The 21,862-nt window shown below is 56.2% G+C and overlaps 2 protein-coding genes across 8 annotated transcripts in view; both read left to right on the top strand.

The window, feature by feature from the left end:
* Positions 1-12,620, top strand: part of NLRC5 (NLR family CARD domain containing 5) — a 66,189-nt gene extending 53,569 nt beyond the window's left edge. Inside the window, exons 37-50 of one of the 5 annotated variants that reach the window (XM_040982657.1) lie at positions 1,378-1,461; positions 1,973-2,056; positions 3,710-3,793; positions 4,535-4,618; positions 5,236-5,319; positions 5,565-5,648; positions 5,779-5,856; positions 6,256-6,339; positions 6,419-6,490; positions 6,686-6,769; positions 9,148-9,231; positions 9,534-9,617; positions 11,702-11,776; positions 12,538-12,620. In XM_040982657.1, coding sequence (XP_040838591.1) covers positions 1,378-1,461; positions 1,973-2,056; positions 3,710-3,793; positions 4,535-4,618; positions 5,236-5,319; positions 5,565-5,648; positions 5,779-5,856; positions 6,256-6,339; positions 6,419-6,490; positions 6,686-6,769; positions 9,148-9,231; positions 9,534-9,617; positions 11,702-11,776; positions 12,538-12,571 — 1,099 coding nt within the window. In that variant the 3' untranslated portion in view covers positions 12,572-12,620. Of the gene's footprint in view, positions 1-1,377; positions 1,462-1,972; positions 2,057-3,709; positions 3,794-4,534; positions 4,619-5,235; positions 5,320-5,564; positions 5,649-5,778; positions 5,861-6,255; positions 6,340-6,418; positions 6,491-6,685; positions 6,770-9,147; positions 9,232-9,533; positions 9,618-9,853; positions 10,144-10,271; positions 11,567-11,701; positions 11,819-12,537 lie in introns of those variants that run through there. The other 4 variants (XM_040982656.1, XM_040982655.1, XM_040982658.1 and 1 more) reach the window with 4 other exon arrangements.
* Positions 12,451-21,862, top strand: part of CPNE2 (copine 2) — a 44,117-nt gene continuing 34,705 nt past the window's right edge. Inside the window, exon 1 of one of the 3 annotated variants that reach the window (XM_040982660.1) lies at positions 12,451-12,652. In XM_040982660.1, the coding sequence (XP_040838594.1) occupies positions 12,451-12,652 (202 nt within the window). Of the gene's footprint in view, positions 12,653-16,248; positions 16,446-16,503; positions 17,227-21,862 lie in introns of those variants that run through there. The other 2 variants (XM_040982662.1, XM_040982661.1) reach the window with 2 other exon arrangements.

Genomic DNA, 21,862 nt, shown 5'->3' with positions numbered 1-21,862 from the left:
ATCTTCCATATGCTAGTTTGCTCCTCAAATGTCCCCAACAAGAAGGGCTGGGCCAGGCCAAAGCTCAGAGCCAGAAACTGCATCCAGGTCTCCCACATGGGTGGCAGAAGCCCAAGGATTTAGACCATCCTTTGCTGCCTTCCCAGGCACATTAGCAGGGAGCTGGACCAGAAGCAGAACAGCCGGTATGGCAGGTAGAAACCTGCTGCCTCACAGCCCCAGCCCTTGTTTGCTGTTTTTTGCCTGGTCCTGCTCCAGTTCCAGGCCCACATGCTGCATTTAGAGTCCTCTCTTTTCGGTCTGCTTTGATTTGAAGCAATTCTTCAACTGTTCTTTCATGGTATTGTCTCCAACCAGAGGTTTTGTAGAAGAACCTTCACCTTGGGTTCATCAGTGTTATCTGGCTAGTGACCGCCTTTCTGTGCAGGCTTCTCCCAGGTGTGTTTGAGGACCTCATGTTGGGGTCCCATGACCTCTGTATCCCATTGCTGGTGCCACCTGCTGTTTGTGCCCCATTGCCAGCATCACCTTGCATTTGCTTCACTGGCAGAGCTGCTGTCTTCCCCATTGTGGGAAGATGTTTCAAGGATAGGAGAGCACCTAGCTCTTCCTTAATCTTCCACCACAGACTTCAGCATCTACAGATAATTCTCACCTCCATCAAATGGATGTGAACGAAGCTTTTGCTAACTGCCAGTTTTACCTCAAGAAGAAACTCTTGGGGGACAACAGCTCCCCACTCCTAGCTCCAAAGAAGCAGCATTGTGTATGTGCACATCTGGTCCAGCACCTCAGAAGTCTGTGTCCTGCTCTGGCAAACCTGGTGCTAATTCCCAGCTCCTCAGCTTCCTGTGAACACAGTCCCTGGCAGGCAGCCATGATGGCCATTGGGTTCGTGCCATCCACGTGGGAGACCTGGATTTGTGTTCTTCACTCTCAGCTCCGTCCCCAGCCCTGGCCATTGCAGGCATTTGGGGATGGAACCAGTGGCTGGGTATGATCCCTCTCCCTTCTCTGTGCCTCCCAAATCAGCCAATTGTTTAAATTTTTGAAGAGAAAAAAAAAAAAGAAAAAAAGAAGAAGAAAGAAAGTAAGCAACCAAACTATAGTAAGCACCAACAAGTGCCCAGACTTCACAGTGGCAGGTGCCTTGGGCTCCTGGCTCCAGGCTTCAGCCCCACCTGGCCCAGGCCTAGCTGCAGCAGGCATTTGAGGAGTGAAGCAGCTACATACTAAAGCACCAGGGTGCTGAATAACCTTGTTTTAGGGTCTCCGCTTAGTCCCCTCCCACTGCCCCCAGGAGACACACCCCCACACCCCACCCTGCAGAACTGCCTTCCACCTCCAACCTGACCGGCTGCCCTCTCACCCCACCAGGCTCACCTCCAGCTGCGTGAGCACCAAGGGCCTTTCCCACCTGGCGTCCGGTCTGAGCCACTGCCACCACCTGGAAGAGCTGGAGTGAGTGGCAGGGAAGGGATGGTTTGGTAGAGCAGAGGACTGGGGGAAGGAGGGGAGGTGGGCAGGGCAGATTCACACCTGACACTCCGCCCCCCACTTTCCACCACCACCACCCCACCCTAACACCCCCCTCCGCCAACCCTGATGAAGTACAACAAAGCCGCATGCAGCCACAAACCATGGGGTGATGAGATGACTGCCATCTGTAAAAGTACCCCAGGAGTCTTGCTGTGCCCAGGTCAACTGTAGGCTACAAAACACAGAAGTAGGGGGGGCTCTCTCTCAGCTGACCAGCTGTGACCACTGTGAGCCCTCCCATGAGGGACTTCGGCAGCTAGCTACTGGAGCCAGAAATGTCCCCATGGAGGCGAGATATCTGGGATCTGCAGACCCATGACACCTCAGCCCCCACTGGGGTGTGGAGGAGGGGGCACGGATGAGGCAGCTCGGCCGTGGGGCCAGGGTGGGTTTGTTTAACCCGTGCTTTGTGCTTGGTCCTCCCCCTCCCCAGCTTGTCCAATAACCAGCTGAATGAGGCGGACATCCAGATGCTGTTGGCAGCCTTGGAGGGGAAGTGCAGACTGCAGCAGCTCAAGTAAGTGTGTGGTCATGGTCAGCTGGCACTGGCTGACAAGGGGAGGCAGGTGCAGGCCTAGAGACTTGGCATCCCTCCTGAACACAAACTGCCAGTGTTTGGAAGGAGCAGGGTGGGCTGAATGCCCTCCCAGGCCCTCTCACTTCCCTACCTGGCTGTCCCTGAGTGCCACCTCAATGTTTGGTGACGTGAAGGATATAATGAAAACCAGCCTAGCCAGGGAATCTACTGGCTTCTATGGTAGATCGTTATAACGATGTTACCTTCAGGTGTGGCTGGATCCAGGGGATCTGTACTGTCCTTCCTCTCATTCATTCCATCTCTGCTTCCTTCCCTGGTGGGCTCCAAGGGGTGCTATTAGAAGGAGGAGAGAGCTGGCACATTGGTTCAACTGGCTAATCCTCCACCTCCAAGAGCCAGAATCCAATACAGACACTGGTTTATATCCCAGATGCTCTGCTTCCCAGCCAGCTCCTGCTATGGCCTGGGAAAGCAATGGAGGATGGCCCAAAGCCTTGGGACCCTACACTTTCATGGGAGACCCAGAATAGGTTCCTGACTCCTGGCTTCGAATCAGCTTAGCTCCAACTATTGCAAGCCGTTTGGAGAGTGAACCAATAGACGGACAATTTTTTTCTGTCTCTCCTCTGTAAACCTGACTTTCCAATAAAAAAATAAATGAATCTTTTGAAAAAAAGGAGGGATGGTGCTAAAGTCCTTGTGTTGCATGCACCAGAATCCCATGTGGACACTGGTTTGTGTCCCAGCTGCTCCACTTTTCTTCCAGCTCCCTGCTTGTGACCTAGGAGGGTGGTGGAAGATGACCCTGTGCCCTCATGAGAGGCCTGGGGGAGGCTCCTGGTTCCTGGCTTTGAATCAGCTCGGCTCTGGCCATTGCAGCCACTTGAGGGATGCACCAGTGGATGGAAGATCTTCCTCTCTGTCTCTGTTCCTCTCTGTATACCTAACTTTTCAATAAAAATAAGTAAATCTTTTTAAAAAAATAAAAGTTCAGGGCCTGGCACAATGGAACTAATAGCTTCCTCTGGGTTTCCTACAAAAGTCCAGGGTCCCAAGGTTTTAGACCATCCTCCTTTGCTTTACCAAGCCATAAGTAGGGAGCTGAATGGGGAGCAGAGCCACTGGGACACTAATCGGCCATTGTGCTGGCCCCTAAGCTGAGAACTTAAGGAGCAGGAGCACATGAACAGCAGCTCATGGTTAGGCCCAGGAACAGGGAGCGCAAAGGCCTAGGGCTGTGTTCCTGACACAGCCCAGAGCAGATTCTAGAACTCTTTGGATGCTGTGTCCCTTCTCTGTGAAAAGGAGAGGACCCTGGCCTCAAGCCCAGGCCTCAGGCCACATCAGGTACTCCACAGATAATTGCTGTTCTCTCACATCAGCCTGGATCCATTGTGACTCAGAGAGCACGGCTGCTGGCATGGCCCAGTGAGGTATGCTGGCACAGCGCTAGGATTTCCCAAGTCCATGTGTTAGACATACTTTGTTTACACTGTGGACTGTACATGGGTGTCAGGGAGGCTCCTGGTTGGCCACATGAAGCCCAGAAAATTCATACATCTGGTCTGGACCAGGGTCCCCCACTCCTAGCACTACCAAGTTCACCTGTGCACCTGCCCTCCTCTCCTGCAGCCTCAGTCACATGCCACTGGACAGCCCTGCCGTAGCCACACTCATCCAGGGACTCAGCCACATGACTCTCCTGCAGAGCCTGAGGTGAGTGACCATTGTGAGAGTAGGCAGGGGACAGCAGGAGAGCCTGCTCCCATTCAGAGTAGCACTCATAGTACCTCCTTGGGCCAAGGGCAGGTGCCAAACTCAGGCACCTGATAAGGAATTACAGGTGTCTGAACCAGCACCCTAAACCCCAGGCCAGATCCCAGCCCCCTGGCTCACTTGGATCAGCAAATACCACACTCTGTTTTAATATGGTTTTTTCTTTTTCAAACTAGGAAGCACAGTGCCAAATCCAAATGGCCCAAAATATTGGCACCAAATCTCCATCGTTCTGTTAGGGTGTTCTCCTTCCTCCCAGAGGCAGGGCAAGTTCACAGTGTGGCAGAGGCAATAAGCTGGGTTCAGGAAAGCCCTTTCACAGGTGAGGTGGGAGAATCACACAGCTGGCTGGCTTGGACTGTGGCACCTGGCGAAACTGGCCTGGTACCAGGCTGTGCAGGCATCCCTGACCCCGAACTGACTCCTAGGCCGGGAGTTCCAGCTTCATCTCCAGCTTGCCTGGAAGTCCCAGGGAGTCTTTGCTGATTCCAGCTTGGCTCCCAGCCTCAGTTTTCTTACCTAGTCGTCCTAGGTAAGAGGATAGTCGTCCTCATGCTGCTAACTGCCTTCTGTGGGGTCTGGACCCCTAAAAGCTTTGTAAACTGTGGAGTTGCTGGTGTAGCCCTGCAAAGACCTTGAAACTGCCAACTGAGGCCTCCGGGCCTGTTCCTGCTTTCATAGGCTCAGTGGGAACCACGTGGACGACATTGGTTGCCGCCACCTTTCTGAGGCTCTCAGAGCTGCCACCATGTTGGAAGAACTCAGGTGAGTCACCCGTCCTTTCTTTTTATGCAACGTATTTTATCTGTGAGGGACACAGAGTGACAGAGAGCGAGAAAGAGAAATAAAGAATGCTCATCCACCTGGATGATAAATAAATAAAGTTCACTCCCCACATAGCAGCAACAGCTAGGTCTGGCCCAGTCCAAAGCCAGGAGCCAGAAACTCCATCCAGGTCTTCCTGTGGGCACTGGGACTTAAGGAGTTGGCACACGAGCAAGGAATCGAATTGGAAGAACTCTGGGACTCAAACTGGAGTTCCAGAATGCAATGGTGGGGATGCAAGTAGTGGCTTAATTCAGAGCACCACAACTCTGGTCCTCCCTCCAACCCTTGTCCTTTCTTAGTTTCACTTCCTTGTATGCCATACAACCAACTTCAAGTCTCAAAAATTGGGGGACCCCAAAGACAGAGTGCCCAAACTTTGGCAAGAGACCTTTGGGTCAACCAATAAGCAGAGCATCCTCTCCAGAAGCCAAGTGCTATGGATGCTGGGCTTCCCCAGGAGCCGAGGCCTCTTGGGGTATCCTCCTGAGGAGGTGGACAACACAAGAGACAGTGGGCTGATGACTCCTGTCCCAACCCCTGTTGTCTTTCCCAAGGTTGGACTACAACCAGATCAGAGATGCTGGAGCCAAGCACTTGGCCACCATTCTGCCAGGACTGCCTCAGCTCAAGAAAATCAAGTGAGTGGCCAGCCTCCTGCAACAGCCGTACCATGGTTCTGACTCAACCCATACTGGGAATTCTCCCCGGCCTCTGTGCCCCCATGGTGGGACCAGTGCCCACCCACCTCTACCCCTGAGACCTTTCCCCATCCCATCACCTATTCTGTTCTGGGTTTCTCTGTCACTTCAGACTGGGAAGTGAGACAGTTGGGGGTCTCAGCAGGTGTCAGAAAGGGTTGATGGCTGTTCCTTCCCTCCTGCAGCCTCTCAGCCAATGGCGTTGGCCCAGCAGGGGGCATGCTTCTGGCCACTTCCCTCACTCTTTGTAGGCACCTGGAGGAGCTGAGGTGAGTGTCTGCTCACCCCCATCCCCAGTGGGCACCCCCATCCCTGAGTACCCCTGTTCCTCTGCCCCCTAGGGCGGCTCCCTGGGATGCTCTGGCAACCCATTGCTCATCACTGTCTCTCATCTTCCAGACTGGGCCACAATGCTCTTGGGGATCCAACAGTTCTGCAGCTGGCTCAGGGGCTGCCGCAGCAGCTGCGGGTCCTGCAGTGAGTGTGTCCCCATCCCTGAGCCCAGCACACCCCAAACAGGGAGGCCCCAGGCAGTGCTGCCCTGTGGGGCTGGGGTTTCCCAGTACTACCTCTCCTCTGCAAGACAGCTGAGGCCAGGAGAGAGCCTGCCTCACTAATGTAGTAGGAAGTTAGGCCTTGAACTTGAGGTCTCAGGCCACACTGATCCTTGATACCCACTCAGGTCCTGTGTACATGGGGAAGGGGCTTGAGGTAACCAACCCTCAGGGTCAGGTGCTGTGGCCTGAGATCAGGCTGAGGGTAGGAGCTCTGAAAATGCCCTCCCTACTACCCCACTCCACCCCTGCCTCCTGCCACCACACACATACACACCTGCATGCGGCAGGTGCCAGACTCCTGTCGCCCCTCCCCCCTCAGCCTGCCGTCTAGCTCTCTGGGAACAGAGGGGATGCTGAGCCTGGGCCAGGCTCTGGATGGATGCCCTCGCATGGAAGACATTAGGTGAGTAGGTTCTGGCCAGAGGTACAGGGTTGGGAGGGTCTGGGGGACTCCCCTCACACGTGGTCTCCCTGCCCTGCAGCCTAGCAGAGAACAGCTTGGCCAGGAGCATCCAGCATCTGTGTAAGGGGTTCCCACAGCTCCTACGGCTTGAGTAAGTAGCTGCCCCTGGGGCCCCTGCACTGAGGGTGTGGGGGCAGAGACCTTCTCTGGTAGAGTCTGGCACCTGGAATGCCAGAAGCCTCTGGGATTCCCAGCATGCTCCTGGCCCTGGTCAGCCTGTTCCTTTCTGCCCATCCAACGTGCCTATCCCGGGTGCCCTCCAATCTGTCCCCTTGTCCATCCCCAGTCTGGCATCCTGTAAGATTGACAACGAGGCTGCCAAGCACCTCATTGCCAGCTTCCCGCTCTGCCCGGCCCTGGAAGAAATCTTGTGAGTACTGGGAGGAGCCCTGGACGAGGGGTTAGAGGGAGCATCGGGTATCTGGGAGGCTGGCCTCTACCCACTGAGCAGTTAGCCCCTGTCTCTCCGGCTGGCTGGGCCTCCCACTTACTGATCTGATGAGGAAGATCATCATTGCTTGGGCGTCCTCCTGGGAGAAGTCTGAACACTTGAGACACAGGTGATATGGGGCAAAGTCATCCACTTCTCCTGTATGATTCCCTATCTGCAGAGTGGCAAGGTGGCAAGTGGACCAGATGACAACAATAGTTCTCTGCCCCTGACCTTCCCTCCAAGGGGCCTGCCTGGCTTACAGCACCTCTGTCAATGAGCACTATTGATAGTGAGTGGGGGTGCTAAAGCCAGCAGACCCCACATACCTGCTATGGGCTGTGCCCGACTCTGGCTTGACTGTCAGCATCTGTCATACATTGGGGCATCCCAGCACTGCCTCATGAATAGAGCAGAAACCCTGGCCAGCCTGAGACCCACAGCTCTATTTAGGAGATGCTGTGTCCTAGGTCTTAACCTTTATTATCACACCAAGGAGAGAGTCTCAGGGTCAAGGCATCCCATTATCAGCATGGACCCTGGTGATGTTCCCTTTGTCACCGCAGAGACAGCAGACTACAGACTCCGCCCTTTAGGAAGGGTTGAGGGTGGGAAAGAGAGGAGACCGGAAGCTGCGGCCGTGGGTGTGCACTGTTAGTGACCCTGGTATAGGCCTTCTAGGCAGGGCTGGACCAGTGATGGTTGTGATGACTCTTTCCCTTTAAGAGTAATTTCTTCTCCTTAAGGTTTATTTATTTGATGAGGAAGGCAGAGTTGCAGAGAGTGAAGGAGAAGAGAGAGAGAGAGAGAAAGAGAGAGAGAGAGATTTCACCTGCTGGTTTACTTTCAAAATGGCCAGGCCACAGCCAGAGGCCAGGAACTTCTGGGTCTCCCACATGGATACAGGGGCCCAGGGACTGGGCCATCTTTCACTGTTTCCCTAAATGCATTAGCAGCAAGCTGGATGGGAAGTGCAGTAGCCAGTACTTGAACCGGTACCCATTTGGGATGCTCAACACAGGAGGTGGCTTAACCCACTATGGCACAGCGCTGGCCTCCAAGATTGGTTTCTTGGGTGGGTATTGTGGCACAGGGGTGAAGATGCCGTATGGGATGTCAGGGTGCCTGGGTTCAGGTCCTCACTCTGTTTTCAGTCCCACTTGTTACAGAGGTGCACCCTGAGATGCAGCAGTGAATTACCCGTGTTCTTGCCACTCAGATGGAGTTCCAGGGTGTTCTGGTCGAGCCCTGGCTGTGATGGGCATTTGAGAAGTAAGCTAGTGGTTAGAGGGTCTCTGTGTATCACTCTGCCTTCCAAATAAAAGTAAATAAAACTTTTTCAAAAGATTAACTTTGTGATACTTTAAAAAAATACTTTTCATTGATTTGCAAGGCAGAGAGAGAGTCTTCATCTGCTAGGTCACTCAAATGCCTTCACTGTGGCTAGAGTTGGGTGAGGGCCGGAGCTAGCTTCTGGGAACACAGTCCAGGTGTCCTATGTCAGTGGCAGGGGCCCAGTGACATGTGCCATCACTGTGACCTGCACAGTCTATACTGGAAGGAAGCTTAAGCTAGGAGCTGGAGTTAGAAATTGAACCTGGGGCACGGCACAATAGCCTAGCAACTGAAGTCCTGGCCTTGCATGCACCGGGATCCCATATGGGTGCCAGTTCATGTCCCGGCAGTCTCGCTTCCCATCCAGCTCCCTGCTTGTGGCCTGGGAAAGCAGTCAAAAAGCCTTGGGACCCTACACCCGCGTGGGAAACCCAGAAGAAGCCCCTGGCTCCTGACTTCAGATCAGCTTAGCTCTGCCCATTGTGGCCACTTGGGGAGTGAATCAGCAGACAGAAGATCTTCCTCTCTGTCTTTCCTCCTCTCTGTCTATCTGACTTTCCAATAAATAAATAAATAATCTTAAAAAAAAAAAAAAGAATTTCAACCCTCCAGTGTGGGACACAGATCCCTAACTACTAGGTGAAATGCCAATAGCCTAGTTTCTCAAAGTTAAAAAAAAAAAAAAAGTGGGAGAAGGGCCAGTTTAAGGGAAAGCAAGCCATACATGTGTAACTATGTGGGTGGTGCGTGGAAGTGGCCCAAATTTCGCTGGAGGCACACATGTGGCAGGGGGTTGTATTACGGCGCTGTGTCTGGACCCTCACCATGCACCCAGACAAGTATCTCTAGAAAGCAGGCAAGGGGCGGGACAGAAGACACCTGTAAGGAAGAGGTCTTAGGGGAGGGGCACACATCCCATTGGGTAGCTTCTCTTACTCCCCACCCCTCGACCTCTATGCTGACCTCAGGTCCTCTCTCTGCAGGTTGTCCTGGAACTTCCTGGGAGATGAGGCCACTGCTGAGCTGGCCCAAATCCTGCCACGGATGCTCCGACTGCAAAGAATAGAGTAGGGGTGGCATACCACAGTGGTGGAGGGCCTGGGTCAGGGGGCAGGGCAGGCTGGGCAGGCACCTACATCTCACAGAAGCGGGGCTCCCCATCTGGCCCCAGCCACCCACAAAGCCCCCCTTGAGCTATGCATTCTGCTCTACCCAAGTCCTTGCCCTAGCCACAGCCTGTTGGCTGCACCTGCCCCAGAGCCCACTGAAGCCTGTTGGGGCCTTAGAGCAGGTAATGTGGGACACAAGGAGGCCCCTCACCCAATCTCATGCCCTTCTCTTTCCCCTTCTCCCGCTGGCCTCTGGGAAGCCTGGAGTGGAATAAGATCACAGATCGGGGAGCCTGGCTCCTAGCCGAAGGCCTGGCCCAGGGATCCAGCATCCAAGTCATCCGGTAACAGTGGCTTGGGGGGGAGGGGCGGTGCAGGGACCAAGGCTAGGAGGCCACCTCAACCCTTCACACCGAAGGCCTACAGGAAAGAACAGGGCCTGGGCAGGGCAATGATCAAAGGAGACTTGGGCCAATTCTCCAAGGGACCTGGATCCTGTCCCAGCTCTGCTGTTTGCTCAATGTGTACATTTTTCTTCCTCTCTCAACTACAACTTCCTCACTGTAAAATTGGCATAAAGAGAGTCTACCTGTGAGACTGTCTTTATGGGAGGATAAAACACAGAGGCCAATGTCCAGCACAGAGCAAGCACTGACTGTGGAGGCTATAACCAAAGCTGCCAGGTACAGCTGTGGAGGCTGTGCACTATACCAGGCCTTGCCTATAAAAGACACCATTTTCCCTGCAGACACATCCAGCTTGTGGGTATAAGGGCTGGGCTTGTGGAATAGGTGAAGTTAGAAGGTGGGGATGGGGGTTCCATCTCCCCAAGCAGTCACACCACTCCCACACCTGCCTCTACCAACCAACTCTAAAACAAGCTTCCTTCCTTTCTGGGTCTCAGCCTCCCAGTGTGGGCCCATGTCACGGTGGGGAGGGGGACGGGACAGGCAGGGAGCAGCTCCCAGCACTCACTGCCTGCCCTTGCCCCATCACAGCCTCTGGAAAAATCCCATCCCTGATGATGCGGCTGAGCGTCTGCAGAGCCAGGAGCCCAGACTGGACTTCAAGTTTTTTGACAGCCAGGCTCAAGCCCCTGGGGAACGCTGAAGCACACCCCAGGCCTTTGGACTCTGACCATCCTCATCTCCCCCTCCTCCCACTGCACCTGCTACAGGAAGGAATGACATGTTTGTTCTGTTTAAGTCCCCAGGAGGGACTTTTGGGGGCCCTGGTCAGGGCTCTGTCTGGCCAGAGGAGTACCCTGTATCATGCGTAACCCATGAGGCACGGTGAGAGCGTCTAGAGGGAATGCGTGATGTGGGAGGTCAGAATGTGACCTTGACACCTGGCACTGCATGGAACCTCTGCAGGATGACCCACATGGCCCATGGTAGGGGACCCAGCATGACAAGTGGCAGGACATGTAACTGGTGGTTTGCGTGCAATATGCGACATATGCCCCTGTCACAAGCTGGACAGCCCCTGGCTGGCTGGACAACCTGTAACAGTCCCAGGATCTAATTTATTATTGTATTTATATCAAATCTGCATCAGTGGACTGCAGCTCCAGAGCAGCCAAGCTGGGGCTAGTCCTCCTCCCCATGCCAGGAGGGAAAGACTAGACACTGGCCAGCCTAGGGGCATGAGTCCCTACCTGCCTCCAGCCTCAGTTTTCCAATCTGTAAAATGGGTGATCCCCCTCTTACATGCTGGCATCCGAGGGCTTTGGGCCCATTTGCAGGTCCAGCCTGATCATTTGAGGGGCAGGACCCAGCTGGTCTCAGAGAAGGGACAAAACTGGATCTGAGAGGACAGGAGGAGGCATGGCAAGGACTTAGTAAGGCCTTTAGGTTCAGCTACTACCTCAGCCCCCAGGGGCTTCTCGTGTTGCACAGAGTTCTTGTCACTCCCTTGGCAAGGAACCAAGGATGCACTCCATGACATTCTAAGCCATTTGTAATCAATAAATATACGAGGCCACCCAGCCTCCAGTCTAAGCCTGACGGTTTTCTCTTCCCTTCCAGGGCTGGGAGTGCCCTGGGATCTACAGAGCAGGGCAGCAGCATTGGCTCACTAGGGGTTTAGATACATTCAAGTTCAAGTTCAGAGCCTGTCTCTAGTTGGTCATGTGACCACAGGGAGCTTAGCTTCTCTATGACCTGGGCAGAGGCGCCCAGGGAAGCCCAGCACATCAGAAACACTTCTGTTTGACTTACATGAAATGTAAACTCTTCTTCATATTAATTGTCACTTTGATGTAGGAACTATTAAGAAAAATTGTTAAAGTTTATTTATGTGAGTCACAGAGAAGACAGAAATCTTCCGTCTAAGTGCCTGCAACTGCCAACGCTGGGCCAGGCTGAAGCCAGGAGTCAAGAGTTTCATGCATATCTCCGACATGAGTCATCCTTGCCTGCTTTCCCAGGCACATCAGCAGGGACCTGGATCCCTCCCCAAGACTCTGTCCCCTCCACGTTCTGCCTGGCCCAGATTTCTCCAGGTATGGGGTGGGAGTCAGGCAACAGAACAGGGTATGAGCAGACCCTTTGCACCCTGTTCTTGCAGCAGAACTTGTCACTGTGTATGAACAGTCAGGGAAGAAGGATATGCGAAGAAGTATTGGTTACACGCGAGTTCCCTTCCCCTTTTAGGATTGAATGTCAAGGTTTAATGTCAAGGCCTGTAGTTACTACAAGCCTCCACTGGGAGGCAGGCTTACCCACTGGAGAATCCTGAAATGGCTTTCTTGGCGCAAAAGGAATCTGGGAGATGATGCCACTTGCCATGCCCACCTGATTTAGGGGCATGGTATGTCCCAGCCTGCAGGTGGCTCACCCAGACACCTTGGTCTGACTTTTGCCTCCCTCCACCACATCCCCAGCTTCCCACTAAGCGCAAGAAAGAAACTCTCATTAGGCCAGGGCCAGCACACACCTAGCACTGACTGGAGTCCATAGCCTTGTCATGGGGGGGAAGGAGGTAGGAAGAGAAGCTGAGAAGTTCCCCCCAAAAGCTGACACCCCTACATACTATCTCCTCTGCCTGGGATGCAGTGCCAAGCTGGCCTTGGGTCTCTAAGGTGCATCTGCACACTTCACCTTTTCTTGCCCGAGACTGGAGCATGAGCCCCTCAAAGCCTGAAGACGCCTTGACTAATGAAGACAGGAAGACCAGATGGGGAGACATACACAGCATGGGGCAGAGGTCGGGCCCACCAATTTGTGCTGGTGTTCATCCCTTACTCTTCCTGTTCCCCTTCAGCTCTGCCCAAGCTCGGAGCCCCAAGACTCTCTAAGCAGGTGCCCTGCAAGAAAACCCAGGCCTGTCAGCTCCACAGAGCCGACAGGGCCCACGTTGCTGGCCATGGAATCACCAGGTTTGGCGTGAACTATTTTCTATTTCTGGTGATGCCTGGTGCCCCCGGCCCCTTCCTCCCCAAAGTAGGCTCAGTGTAAATGTCACCATGAAAACTAACATACACAGGTGTGGAGGGCAACGAGGCTGTGGAGCTGGCAGCTGTCTGATCAGTTGGTTCTCTGGGTTCTGCAGGTGCGCCAGGAGGGAGAGGGGTTTGGGAAGGCTCCATGTCCAATGACTAAGGCAAGGCTGAACTCACATTGCTACTTTGTCCCATGACTGATGGGCGTCCCTAAAGACCATGGGAGTCTGCCCCCTATGACCTTCCCTGGAGCACACCCCCTATCTGGGATCCACTGTCCTTGCTGGTACTTGCCAGCCCGCAAACTCCCAGTGACAGATATGAGCAGGTGTCTTGTCAACAAGCAGATTCCAATCGACAGATCCCAGGCTTCTTCTGGGTCTTCCATTTGGATACAAGCAGGCCAAGTATGTGGGCCATCTTCCGCTGCCTTCTCAGATGCACAAGCAGGGAGCTGGATCAGAAGTGGAGCAGCTAGAACTCAAAACAGCACCCATATGGGATGCTGGTGTTGCTGGCAGCAGCTTTACTTGCTATGCCACAGTGCCAACCCTGTACCTATCTCTTTATCATGCCCCAGAGCCCTGCTGACACTGTCTCCCCAGCTGAGGACAATAGAGATCACAAACGTCCTCCTAACTCTCAAAGGCATAAAGTCACCCATTGGTGGCACCAGGAATTGAATCCAGATGGTGTGATTCTCGGTGATGTAATTCAGTGTTACCAGTCTCCTCCTCTGTCCAGGGCGGCCTGGACCCACCTCCTGCAGCTGGTGGTCCCCAGCTGGGTTCCCCGGAGGATGATCCCCCACCCTCTGCCCCACTCACTCCTGGCATTCCTGACCTCGCCCCGACCGTCATACAAATTAGGAAGCTTAGACCAGAGCAAGTGCTTGCCAGCAGGTGGCGCCCTCAACACTTCTTGCAAGTAGCTTGAAGCCAACAGGCAAATGAGTTACTCTCATCTGTTAGTCGGAGCAGCCTGGGCTCTGAGCATTAAGATCCAGCCAGCAGGCATCCCAGAAATCATTCATTCACAGGCGTCTATCTGGGGGAAGCCCCACCCTGCCCACTCTCCTGCACGTAGAAGGCTCTGACAGGCCCAGCCAGCAAAGACAGATCCACATCTTACAGCTTTGTGTCACCCCATGGGTGGACGCCAGAATATCTAGTACCAACCCCTACTGCTGACTTTCATCAACTGAGCTCTGGCCTCCCTCTATTAAAGTGAATTTGCTTATGAGGTAGAGCTGAAGAGAGAGAGAAATCCCACCCCCTGACTCACTCCCCGAATGCCCACAACAACCAGCAGGGGGTGGAGGAGGTGAAGCCAGGAGCCATGGAAATCTGAGGGTGTCCCACAGGGGTGGCAAGGACCCAAGTACTTGCGGCATCTTCTGCTGCCTCCCCGGGTTCACAGTAGCAGGGAGCCAGAACTGGGGACTCAAGGCCAGGCACTCCGTGCTGTAGCCACAGGCACATCAATAAGTGCCCAAACTGCTGACCCATCTGCCAGGCCCATGCCTTAGCACTGTGAAAGGCAGCTTCATTGAGACACTGCTCATGTGCCACGAAATTTGTCCCTTACTGTGCACAAGTCGATGGTTTTAACACTGATTCTATTACTTAAAAGGCAGCGAGAAACATCGAGTCAGGGAGTTTCTGTCCACGCATTTTCCCAAAACCCATAACAGCTGAGGGTGAGGGTTTGTGCCAAGCTGAAGCCAGAACCCAGGAACTCAATCCGGGTCCTCCACATGGGTGGCAGAGACCAGTCCTGGGGCCCTCACCTGCTGCCTCTGGGTGAGGGTCAGCAGGAAGCTAGGATCAGAAATGCAAGCAGGGACTCAACCTCAGGTATTCTGATAACGGATGGGAGAGAGAAGGGAGTGGTCCAAGCAGAGGAAACTTTTATCCTTCTCTCCAAAGAAACCATGCCCTGCTTCTCCCTTTCCAGGGACCCGGAAGCGCTTTTCCTTAGGATCTGTCAGCCCGGCACCTGTTGTCTAAATGCAGTCCCCTGGCTCATGTCGTTGTTGTCATTGTGGGACTGTCTGCCTTCGCCCGGCAACAGCTTTCAGTCCGTGCAGGGCCGAGCGCCTGCTCTGGCTGGATACCCAGCACCTTCTGTCTTCCACCTGTCACCCAGCACTTGATGGGCTGTGGCCCTGTGCCTGCTCCTTGCTCCTGCCAGTCACACCACTGTGAACATCTGTGTATCCTAGGTTTTCATGCAGGGGACTGCCTGGGTTACCTGGGAGTGGTGTTGCTGGGACCCTGGCCTTCTCCCTCTGCATCTATAGCCAAAGACATAGCATCTTCCTCCCCTCACCAAGTCCCACTAGCCTATCCTCCAGGTCTCCAAGAGGAAGCCTGACTGAGCCCTGTTGTCAGGGTCCTGGTCCAACAGGAAGCGAGCAGCTGCAAGACTAGGCACCCCAGTGCCTTGTCATCCTGACGGAATAAAGGGATGCTTCCCAGAAGAAGTGGAGCTGGAGCTGGTTCTTGGACACCTGTAGGTTGGTTTGCTGGGGACAGTGCGGAGAGTTCACAAGCTTCAGATGGAACAAAGCAGGGGGGGCGGGGGACAGGCAGCTTAGAACGAAGCCCAGGGCCCTAGGGCTGCCTAATGGAGGCCCCTCAAAGACTGTTCAGTTCTGGTGACTCAGTCCAGCAGGGGGAGGAGGGGGGCTCCCACCTTAACCCTCGCCTGCCGGGGAAGGAAAACCCAGGGCCCAAGCGCTACTCTTTAAGGTTTCGCTTCCACCTGCCAGGGTCTGGGGGGCCCCCAGACCTGCCCCTCTTTCTCAGCTGTCTGGTGCCTCGAGGCATCAGTGAGGTTTCCCTGAGGGCACATGCACAGCGACTGGCAAAGCCTCCGGGGCCTCTTTCAGGCAACTGAAGGCAGGCTCGCCCACTAGCACGCTCGCGGGTCCCATTTCTGGCCATTTTGATGTGATCGTCCGTGTCAGAGAAATATGTCATCTTCCGGGTCCCCGGCGGCAAGAAGACGCGAGCTCGTTCGCTATACAAACAAGAAAAAGGGGACTGGCGCACCGCGGTCCTAGCGCTGCCCAAGACTGCTCAGGGCCAAGCATGGTGACATCTCCCCCCCCCCACCCCACCCCCAGGTGCCCATCAGCACCCCTGGGGTTCTCTGACCCCAACCCGCAGGCCGGGGCTGAGCCCAATCCTCGGCTCCCGCGTGCAGCCCCGAGCACTGGAGGTGGCAGGCGCAGGCAGCTGAGGCAGGCCTGGGTAGGGCGCGAACCCGCGGCATCCCGACAGCGGCTTCGCAGCCTGCCCGGTGCGGGCCTCGAACGTTTGGCCCCCACGGCGCCCCGAGCGCCTGGGCGCGCCAGCCGCGGCTCGGGGCGGGACAGCGCCCCCGCGGCGCCCGTGGGAGAGCGCTCGCCCCTCCAGGAAGCGCCCGCCTCGCCTCTCCGCTTCCCGCCCCGCACCCCCCGCCCTCCTCCTCCTCCTCCTCGACCGGAGGGAGGAGCCCGATCCACCGCCGCCGTCGCCAGCCCGCCCGGCCCGGGAGGAGCCCCGGACCCCGAGCGACTGCGAGCGCACGCGAGCGGGCATGGCCGCGCGGGCTGCACACTGAGCCCGTCCCGCGCCCGCGGGCCCGGCCGAGCAGGGCAGTGCCCGGGGATGCCCCGGGGTCCCAGAGCGCGGGCAGCAGCGGCGGCCGCGTGCTGAGGGCGGCGGCGCTCGCGGGACGCTAGGTGAGTGGGGCCCGGGCGACCCAGGGGAGGGCGGGGCGGCTGCATCTCAAGTTCATCCCGGGGGCGGCCTCGGTGGGTCGGGAGGAGGCTGGGTTCGGCCTCGTGGGGTGGAGTGAGGGGTCGAGCCGCGGCGCCCCCAGCCCCAGCCGCCCGCGCGCACCCAGACTCGGGGCATGCGGGTGACTCAGCTGCGCCCCGGCCACGCGGGGGCGCTCCGCCTCCGCCCGGACTGCGGGGGGGAAGGGCGGGCGGTGGCAGGAACTGGGGGTCGCTCTCGGGGGTCCTAACCCAGCTATTCGGAGGAGCTTCCGGCCTCCCTCGCCACCCAGAGAACTCGGGCTGGCTCCCCGCACCCCGACTGCCCCAGCTGCCACCCCGCCACACCTGGTGCCCCAGGAAAATGCCCCTGGGAGAGGGAGCCCAAGGGGAAGTGAGGCTAGGCAGCTTCCCAGAAGTGTTTGCAAACTAGTTTTTGCGCAAAAGCTGTCTGGCACCTGCGTATTGAAGGGATGAGGTAGGAGGAGGAGAGGCCCTCTTTCTGTCCAGCTGTCTCACTTGCCTCCCCCCCACCTCCCCAGGTTAGAAAGCCCTTCTTTGGGAGAGGAGCTGCCTCCCAGGGGGCCCTGAGATTTACACAAAATCACTGGCCTAGGGAAGGGACTGAGACTCCCCCCTAGGGCCCATTTTGTTGTCCAACCTTAGGGTTGGCGCATCTGGGGGTGTAAGCTGTGACCGATGGATATGGGACATGTGGCTTCAGTAATCATTGCTCTCTTGCCAGGTAAGGTCCCATCCTGGGAACCCACCTCCTCATGGGCCTCCCTGCCCCTGGGTGGTCTCCTTTAACCCTTGCAGGGGTTGCTGTGTGGAAGGTGGGGGAAGCCCTGCAAGAATCCAGCCCTCTCTCCCGGGGTAGAGGTAGCTATGGCGGCAGGCGAGTGCAGAAGAGGCACTGTGGGTGCCCATGAAAGGAGCTGGGTCAGCCGGCAATCTTAGCACAGACATCAGCTAGGGATCCTAGCTGGATCCACTGGATCCTGAGTCATTCGCTCGGCATCCCCCAGGGGGGAGATGGGACCCACCGACATGAGGACTGAGCTAGGGTCACCAGTGCCTCACTGCTCCCAGCTCAGGGTCAAGGGCACTGCAGTTCTGGGTGCAGGAAATGGGGTGATTTTACCCTCTGGGAAGGGGTACTGTGACTGCCCGCAGCATCACAGGGGAGCTGTGGGTAGGAACACACACCTTCTGACCAGTCGGGCCTTGGTCCAGACTCTCCTCTCTTCTGATCATCACCTGTAAAATGGGCCCGCCCCTAGGGCCTGCCCAACCGGAAGCTGGACCCAAACAGAGAGGTTTGATTTCAGTTCCACTTGGCAGAGAATCCAGGAGCTCTGGAAGTGCCCCCCGGCAAGGGTGACACACCTGGCTGGGACAGGAGGGGTTCCCCCAACACGCTTCTCCATGGCTGAGGATGTGGGCACTGGTTCTCCTCAAATCTCAGGGTTCTGCGTGGAAGAGGTGGGCGGCTGCTGCCCATGTCCACTGGGCCCGTGCCCTGGCTGGAGACCTTTCTCCTGGTGTCATGCAGTTGTGTGTGGTTCCTCAGAGGTGGTTTTGAGGTTATTAGATGACAAAGACGTGCGTGTGCCTGACTGTGCCGGCGCCAGGGAATCGTGGGTAACTGTCATTGTCATCGCATCAATGGTCGTTGTCATTGTTCACAGGGAGTATTAGGAAGCCCGGCCCAGCGTGGCTGGCTGCTTTCAGGCTCCCCTCCTGGGACTCTCTAGGGCCTCTTGCTCTTCCCCCACCCGCTCCCTGAAGAGAGGAGACAGGGAATCCACATGCAGGAGCTTCTGGGCTGTTCTAGGGGCCTGTGTGTGCGTGTGTGGGGTGGAGTTGGGGGAGGTCCCCTCCCAAGGCCATGAGCACAGAAGGGCCACCGTGTGTGAACATGTGAACAGAGGACAAGAGCAGTCGTTCTTGCACCTGCTGGGAAGGTCCTGCCCAGTGTCAGGGGCTCCCTGGCCCTAACAGGTGGTAGCACAGGGGGCACGCAGTGGTAGTGGGTCAGCAGGAGAGGACCCCTCCAGGACCGCATCCCTGTCTGCTGTGGGAATGGTCTCAGAAAAGCAAGATCTGGCAAAGGGAGGCGGTGGGCTCCCACAGGGACTGAGCTGGATCACAGGCCGGCTCCCAGCATGGAGTACTCTGCCTTGGCCTGGAGTTGAGGGTGGGAGGGGCTGCCCACTGACATCTGTGTTCAAGGAGACTGCCCTGCCCCCTGGCCCGGGCCACACCTTCCTCTTCCAATGGGACCCTGATGTTGGATTAATTGGGTGGAGATTGCACTGCTGTCCCTCCTCACTCCTGTACGCCTTGCTTTGTCATTCTCCAGGCCTCTGCCACTCTCTAAGTCATTTATTTGGCACGCAAGAGTTTATTACCTACCTTGTCCCCAGAGAGGGTCGACTCCAGGGAGAGGCAACCAACGGTGTCTGTGTGACGCAGGGCTGTGTCTGTGCACGTGGATCCAGAAGGTGCTAGATAAATGCCAATTCGCAGAAGGATGGTGTCTGCTTGTCCTGTAGTCTCCTGCTACAGCCAGTCTGTGATACTGGGCCCCTGGAGGGGTCCCCAATGCTGGGGGGGCTGCCAGAAGGCAGGGGGTGTCCAAGCCGGCCAAAGAGGAGGAACTAAGGAAAGGTGTATGGTACTCCCTACCCTCACCTCGGCCCAGAAGTAGCGTTTGCTTGTTTCTAGGACCCAGGGGGGCTGGGAACTGACCTGTGCTGGTGAGAATCCCCTGTTGTCCTAGTGACCTAGGGCAAGTCTCTCAACCTCTCTCAGCCTTTGATGCCTTCCTTGCACAAATGGGCATGCTCAGGGGAGGACCGCCTCCTGCCACTGTCCCCATAAAGTTCTTACATTTGATCTTAGCCAAAAGGCCAAGAAGCGAGTCCCATGAAGTTCTTAAGGTAGCGGTGACAGAGCCTGCCGAGAACCAAGGCAGGTGTGGCGGTTCCCACTGACACTGGTTTTGGGCCCTGCATTTGCCATGTGGTCATTCTGTAGGCTCCTTGAGCCAGTCCTCTGGGTTTGGCACTGTGCTGGGTGTTGGGGGCACAGCAGTGGTCAAGACAGACAGGGATGGAAAGGGAGCAGGCAGGTAACAAAGTGGGCAAGCCCAACGGTGGTGAAGGCCTGGAGGAAATTGCATCAGGGTAGAGGGTCCATGGTCGGGGCAGGGAAGCCTCCAGTTGAGCTGCAGAGTTCTGTGGCTAGAAGCCCTATGGGAGGAGAGCATTGGTCCCTCTCGTAGCTCAGCTACACCTGGTGCTTCATGGGCACTTAGGGAATGTTTGTGAATTAGTGTGCAAGGGGAGTGTGCCCTGGATGGAGGAAACAACATATACAAAGGTCCTGGGGTCATGCATCGCCAAGTCTTCCTGCACCTCAGCTCTCCATCCATCCATCTTGCCAGGAACCAGGGACACTGGGCCTGCCTGGTGTGCTCACCAAGAACCAGTAGAGAGCGGGCTCAGTGCCCAGCAGGTGACCACTGCAGCCCCTTACTCTAGGCAGGACCTGTGCAGTGTTTTTGAGGCAGGTGCCTGGGGCCCTGACTTGGGATAGGTATGGTGCACTGGTTCAGAGCCCAGTGGACTCTAGGAGCAGCTTGCCTCCAGCCGATGAGTGTCCTGCAGGGGATGGATTTCCTGTGCAGCTTCCAGAGGAGGTTCCTTTCAGGCCTCTTCTGGCTGCTTGTAAGGCCTGGGGCTGCGTCACTCCAGGCTCCACCTCCTGCCATCTTCCCTCCCTGCCTTCCTAAGTCCTCGTAGAGCCATTAGCCATCATGAACCAAAGACTGTGCAACCCCATCTGAATGAATAACACTTGCAACTCTCCACTGTGAAGCCTTGTTTTGGGGTATATAGCTCCGCCTCTAACAGGCAGGTTTCTTAGCTTCTATGTGCCTCAGTTTTCTGATCTGTAAAATGGTGTGATCATAAGAGCTAGACCCATCTCCCAGGCCAAGTACCTAGGCAGTATCTGGTCAGTGCTGTGACTTGTGCCTCCTTGATTGGGTGGTAGGGAGCTGGGACAAGGAGCTGAATAGGTGGTGGCATCCTTGGCTGTTGAGACTCACTCACAGAGGTCTGAGACTGTCTCCAGAGTTGTGGGCCCCTTGCTTGGAATGCTGCTACCATCCAGGCACAGGGGGTTGTTCTGAGTGGGCAGCCTGGAGGCCACTGGCTGCCAGGAGCCCTCAGCAGGAGGTGGTGAGAGGCCTGCCCAGGAGCAGGGAGCAGAGCGCATGGGCGTGCGGGGCATCCACACGGGGATTGGGCATAGAGATCGGCTGACTCTGTGGGCCCGAGCAGCCCAGAGATGCCAGGTACATGCTTCAGGAAGGTCCAAGGGGGCACTCCTGGGCTTCCCAAGGCTGCCCGGATGCTTGCCAGGGAACCTGAAGCCCAGAGAGGCGACCAGGGACTTGCTGAGGTTCCCACAGAGCGTGGAGAACCTCCTGATGCCCAGCTGTCCCCTGGGTGAACATGGGTCCTCATCTCAGAAGGCACCCCAGAATCCCCCTTCCAGTACAGCCACATTTGAAGGCAAGTGGACCCTGTTACCAAACCCTCACTTTTCCCTTAGCCTGGCCAGGCCCTTCCAGGGGTTCCTAAGGGACTCAGAACACTTGTGCAACTCACGAGTATTTCCAAGCCCCATTTGAGACCCAGAAAGGGGGTAGAGGTGAGAGTGGCAAGAGGAGGATTTCCTATAGGAAGGGAGGCCCTGGGCCATGTCCTCCAAGACTGGGCCGGACTGGACCTGGAGCCTGGGAAGTCGGGGGTCCCAGGGCTTGGAATGGCTTCACTGGCAGTATGGTCTGGGGAAGCTGGGGCCAGGCATCAGGACCGACCCCTGCCGAGGCCTCCTCACCACACTGTGTGCATCTATATTTATCCCGTAATGGCCTGGCTGCCTGCGTGAGCTGTCTTCAGAGCACAGCAGCGGTGCCATCGCTAAATGGAGAAGGGTGTGTGTGTGTGTGTCAAAGTCCCCACTCCCTGCTTTGTGCCTCGTGCAGTGTGAAACCCTCCGCAATGTGCTGCCAAGGGAGTACCAGGGATGAAGGGCAGCTTGGGCTGGAGCACTGCACCCCCACCCTTTTCCAGAAGCAGGATGCTGGGGAGGTGGAACCACAGCCAGGGTTTGCGTGTAGCTCCCAGGTACAGACCGGGAGACTCCTAAGCCTTTCAGCCCAGGCTCAAATAACTCATGTTTCCCAAATCCTGGAATTCTGGGAGCCTGTGCTTCCAGACATCTGCAGCTCCTTCTCCTTTTGGCCTTTTGCTCTTCCTCACTCTCATCAGCCAGCTCCCATTCCAAGAATGGCAGTGTGGAGA

This window comes from Ochotona curzoniae, unplaced genomic scaffold, assembly GCF_017591425.1.
Source record: "Ochotona curzoniae isolate NIBS_2020 unplaced genomic scaffold, NIBS_Ocur_1.0 contig_3622, whole genome shotgun sequence".
Classification (NCBI taxonomy): domain Eukaryota; kingdom Metazoa; phylum Chordata; class Mammalia; order Lagomorpha; family Ochotonidae; genus Ochotona; species Ochotona curzoniae.
Note: the sequence above shows the minus strand (reverse complement) of the source record. Positions and strands in the feature narration are given on the sequence as shown.